This window comes from Lepidochelys kempii, chromosome 4, assembly GCF_965140265.1.
Source record: "Lepidochelys kempii isolate rLepKem1 chromosome 4, rLepKem1.hap2, whole genome shotgun sequence".
NCBI classification, from domain to species: domain Eukaryota; kingdom Metazoa; phylum Chordata; order Testudines; family Cheloniidae; genus Lepidochelys; species Lepidochelys kempii.
In genome coordinates this window covers 12,914,321-12,917,713 of record NC_133259.1, presented here as the reverse complement: position 1 = coordinate 12,917,713, position 3,393 = coordinate 12,914,321, and the positions used below count along the sequence as shown (strand labels likewise).

The following is a 3,393-nucleotide window of genomic DNA, read 5'->3' as shown; positions in this document are numbered from 1 at the left end:
CTGCAGGGAAGAAACTGGCAATTCAGTTTAGTGACAGTCCTGCCCTCAAATGTGTACAAGAGGCCATGCAGCCCTCCTCTGAGCCTGCCCCTTCAGCAGCACACGGGGGTAGGCAATGGTGCAGTCCTACACAGAACTGGCAGCAGTCAGGAAAGCCATGTTCCTCACTCCATGACGTTGAAATCATTTACTGCATATGCCTCATTTTCCCACGTATAAACTAGTGACAATACTCCATATCTCCATTGAGTGTAGAGGCTAAATTACTCTTTTCCAGCACTTTCTAAACATGTATTAAAAGTACTGTTATAACTACTAATGCAGAGATGACAGGCAAAAATGAAGCAAAGGTTTAATGCATTGTGGCAGGAAGGTCCACCAATGTGATATATGCCATCATGTGCCAGCAATGCCCCTCTGCCATGTACATTGGTCAAACTGGACAGTCTCTACGTAAAAGAATAAATGGACACAAATCAGATGTCAAGAATTATAACATTCATAAACCAGTCGGAGAACACTTCAATCTCTCTGGTCACGCGATCACAGACATGAAGGTCGCTATCTTAAAACAAAAAAACTTCAAATCCAGACTCCAGCGAGAAACTGCTGAATTGGAATTCATTTGCAAATTGGATACTATTAATTTAGGCTTAAATAGAGACTTGGAGTGGCTAAGTCATTATGCAAGGTAGCCTGTTTCCTCTTGTTTTTTCCTACCCCCCCCCCCAGATGTTCTGGTTTAACTTGGATTTTAACTTGAAGAGTGGTCAGTTTGGATGAGCTATTACCAGCAGGAGAGTGAGTTTGTGTGTGTATGGGGGTGGGGGGGATGTGAGAACCTGGATTTATGCAGGAAATAGCCCAGCTTAATTGTCATGCACATTGTGTAAAGAGTTATCACTTTGGATGGGCTATCACCAGCAGGAGAGTGAATTTGTGTGGGGGGGTGGAGGGTGAGAAAACCTGGATTTGTGCTGGAAATCACTTTAGATAAGCTATTACCAGCAGGACAGTGGGGTGGGAATAGGTATTGTTTCATATTCTCTGTGTATATATAAAGCCTGCTGCAGTTTCCACGATATGCATCTGAAGAAGTGAGCTGTAGCTCACGAAAGCTTATGCTCTAATAAATTGGTTAGTCTCTAAGGTGCCACAAGTCCTCCTTTTCTTTTTTCTAAACAGCTGAGATGCACCAGGAGTGAGGGGAGAAGATACAGTGCCCTCTTACAGATAATTTTTTAACAGCATAAAAAATGGCTGTTTACTGGGGGGTTGGGGATAATGGGATTGATACTGCAGGGTCATCTTCACCCATTTTTGTTGATGCTGGCTAGCTGGCCACTCCGCCCAAGGGATTAACTAATGGGATAGATCAAATGTAACCTCAAACAGTTACACATACCTTATTCTTTTCTAATGAACTTATCCAGGATAACTTCATATTACTCTACATGCCTACCACATTTTTCATCTGATGCTCTCAGTGTATTACAATCATTTACTGAATTAAGTTTCAGAAGATCCTGTCAGGTAGTAACCCCATTTTACAGATGGGAAACTGATGCACAGACTGGTTTAAGGTCTCGATCCTACACTCCTGGAAATCATTGACAAAACTACCGTTGTCTTTAATGGTGCATAAGTAATTTGCCATTACAGAAGGTAGCTGTAGCACAACTGGGAACAAAACCCAGATCTCCTGGGTCCCAACAGGGTACCTTAACTACGGAGTCATCCTCAGAGGTAATATCACTTTTGCACTGAGGTCCTACATGAGCCCATTTTCACAGCACAAAGAAGTGATTCATCCACAGTTAGAGTGAACTAGACCCATCCTCAGCTGAACCACAGGGCCATTGTGGTTCCCAAGGACCTTGTTCTAACCATTGATCAAACTGCTTCCAGTTTCTGAGGTTTAACATACAATGAGTGTGAGCCCAAAAGTGAGATGGAACAAAATAGAGAGGCAGGAGGGAAGAAAACACATCCTTACCTGAATGATCGCTATCTATGATCCTGAAGATGGTCTCCAGGTTGGATCTGTTTCGATAAATGGCTTCTAGCAAGCTTGACTGTATGTGCTGGAAGATATAACACATTTCCTTTTATGATAAAACTTACTACCCAGTCCTAGCATAGGCTGGGATTTCAGGCTTTTGAATAGTGATTCGAGTTGTATTGCATAAATAAAAGCAATTCATCTACACCTGAAAAGAATCGCTCTTTCACATTACCTTGTGCTGCAAACTGAAACATCTAGAAACCCTTACTAAATACTTTAACTGTAGACAGATCTAAATCTTTTGGAGTTGTCTTGACATTTTGATTCTCCTGGGTATGATTCTGCATCCCAGTGTGACCCCCATCTACAAGCACTTAACAGTATTGTAAGGTGCAAGTGGGTTTGCGTTGAGATATCTGATTACACTACAGTTACGATCTTAGTAATTGGAGGTGAGCCATTCCTAAATCCAGCAACACGTAAACACAATGTCTCAGAGCCACATCACTACAACTGGGATCTGAAAAGCCCTGAACTTCAGCAACTCTAAATTCAAACCGGGATCCAGGCCTGAATTTCGCAAGGGGCTAGGTTTTCACACCTCTAATTTTATGGCTTATTCCAAATCTGGATCTAAATATGCCAGTTGGGTCCCCAGTTCTAGTGTTGTTTTTCTTTTCTAATTTTTGGCCCCCTAAGTGGCTTCCTGTGGCATGAAAAGAACCCTAACAAAAAAAAAAAAGCTAATAAAAGGAACACAAATCCGCTCCTACCCTGAACAAAAAGGTTTGGTCCCTACCTACCTCACAGGATTGTTGTGAGGATTAAGGGATTAACTTGCTGGTGTTTAAGGAATAGAAATAAATATATAATTATTAACTACTTGAATAAAATGCTCATTGGCCTGATCTAATGCCTACTGAACACTCAGTGGGCATCTTCCCATCGATTTCAGTGGGGTTTGGATGAGGGCCTACAGGAAGAATTTCTCCTAGCCTTTCCTAGCATATTCATGCACTCATCAGCATGGGATCTGCAGGCCCTGTCAGTTTGGTGGTCAAGTGGGCTTCATTGTCCAAGCCTTCTACCGTGCTTTGAGGAATGGCTGCACTGTTAGTTACCTCTTTGCTCCGTTGTTCCACAGTTAAGTCATCCAGCCAGGATCTGTACTCCAGCAGGCCCCCTGCAGTGCCGCGCACCAGTTGCGGCCTCAGCATCCGCCAGGGCAGTCCGAAATGCAAGACTGACTCTACTGCAGTTGCCCAGTCACTCAGTGTGATGGTTCCTGTTTGAAAGGGACACTCGTGAAAGCACCTTGGGAACCGGAGGCTGAAGAACGGCGTTGCTTATTTAGTAATCCTGTTGGTTATATCGTCCACGGACTACAT

General features: G+C 43.1%; 1 protein-coding gene across 6 annotated transcripts in view; it reads right to left on the bottom strand.

The window, feature by feature from the left end:
* Window positions 1-3,393, bottom strand: part of PPEF2 (protein phosphatase with EF-hand domain 2) — a 39,276-nt gene that overhangs the window by 1,857 nt on the left and 34,026 nt on the right. For all 6 annotated transcript variants that reach the window (XM_073340420.1, XM_073340418.1, XM_073340421.1 and 3 more), the window contains 2 exons: window positions 3,127-3,290; window positions 1,997-2,084 (listed from right to left, as the gene is read on the bottom strand). In XM_073340420.1, coding sequence (XP_073196521.1) covers window positions 1,997-2,084; window positions 3,127-3,290 — 252 coding nt within the window. The remainder of the gene's footprint in view (window positions 1-1,996; window positions 2,085-3,126; window positions 3,291-3,393) is intronic.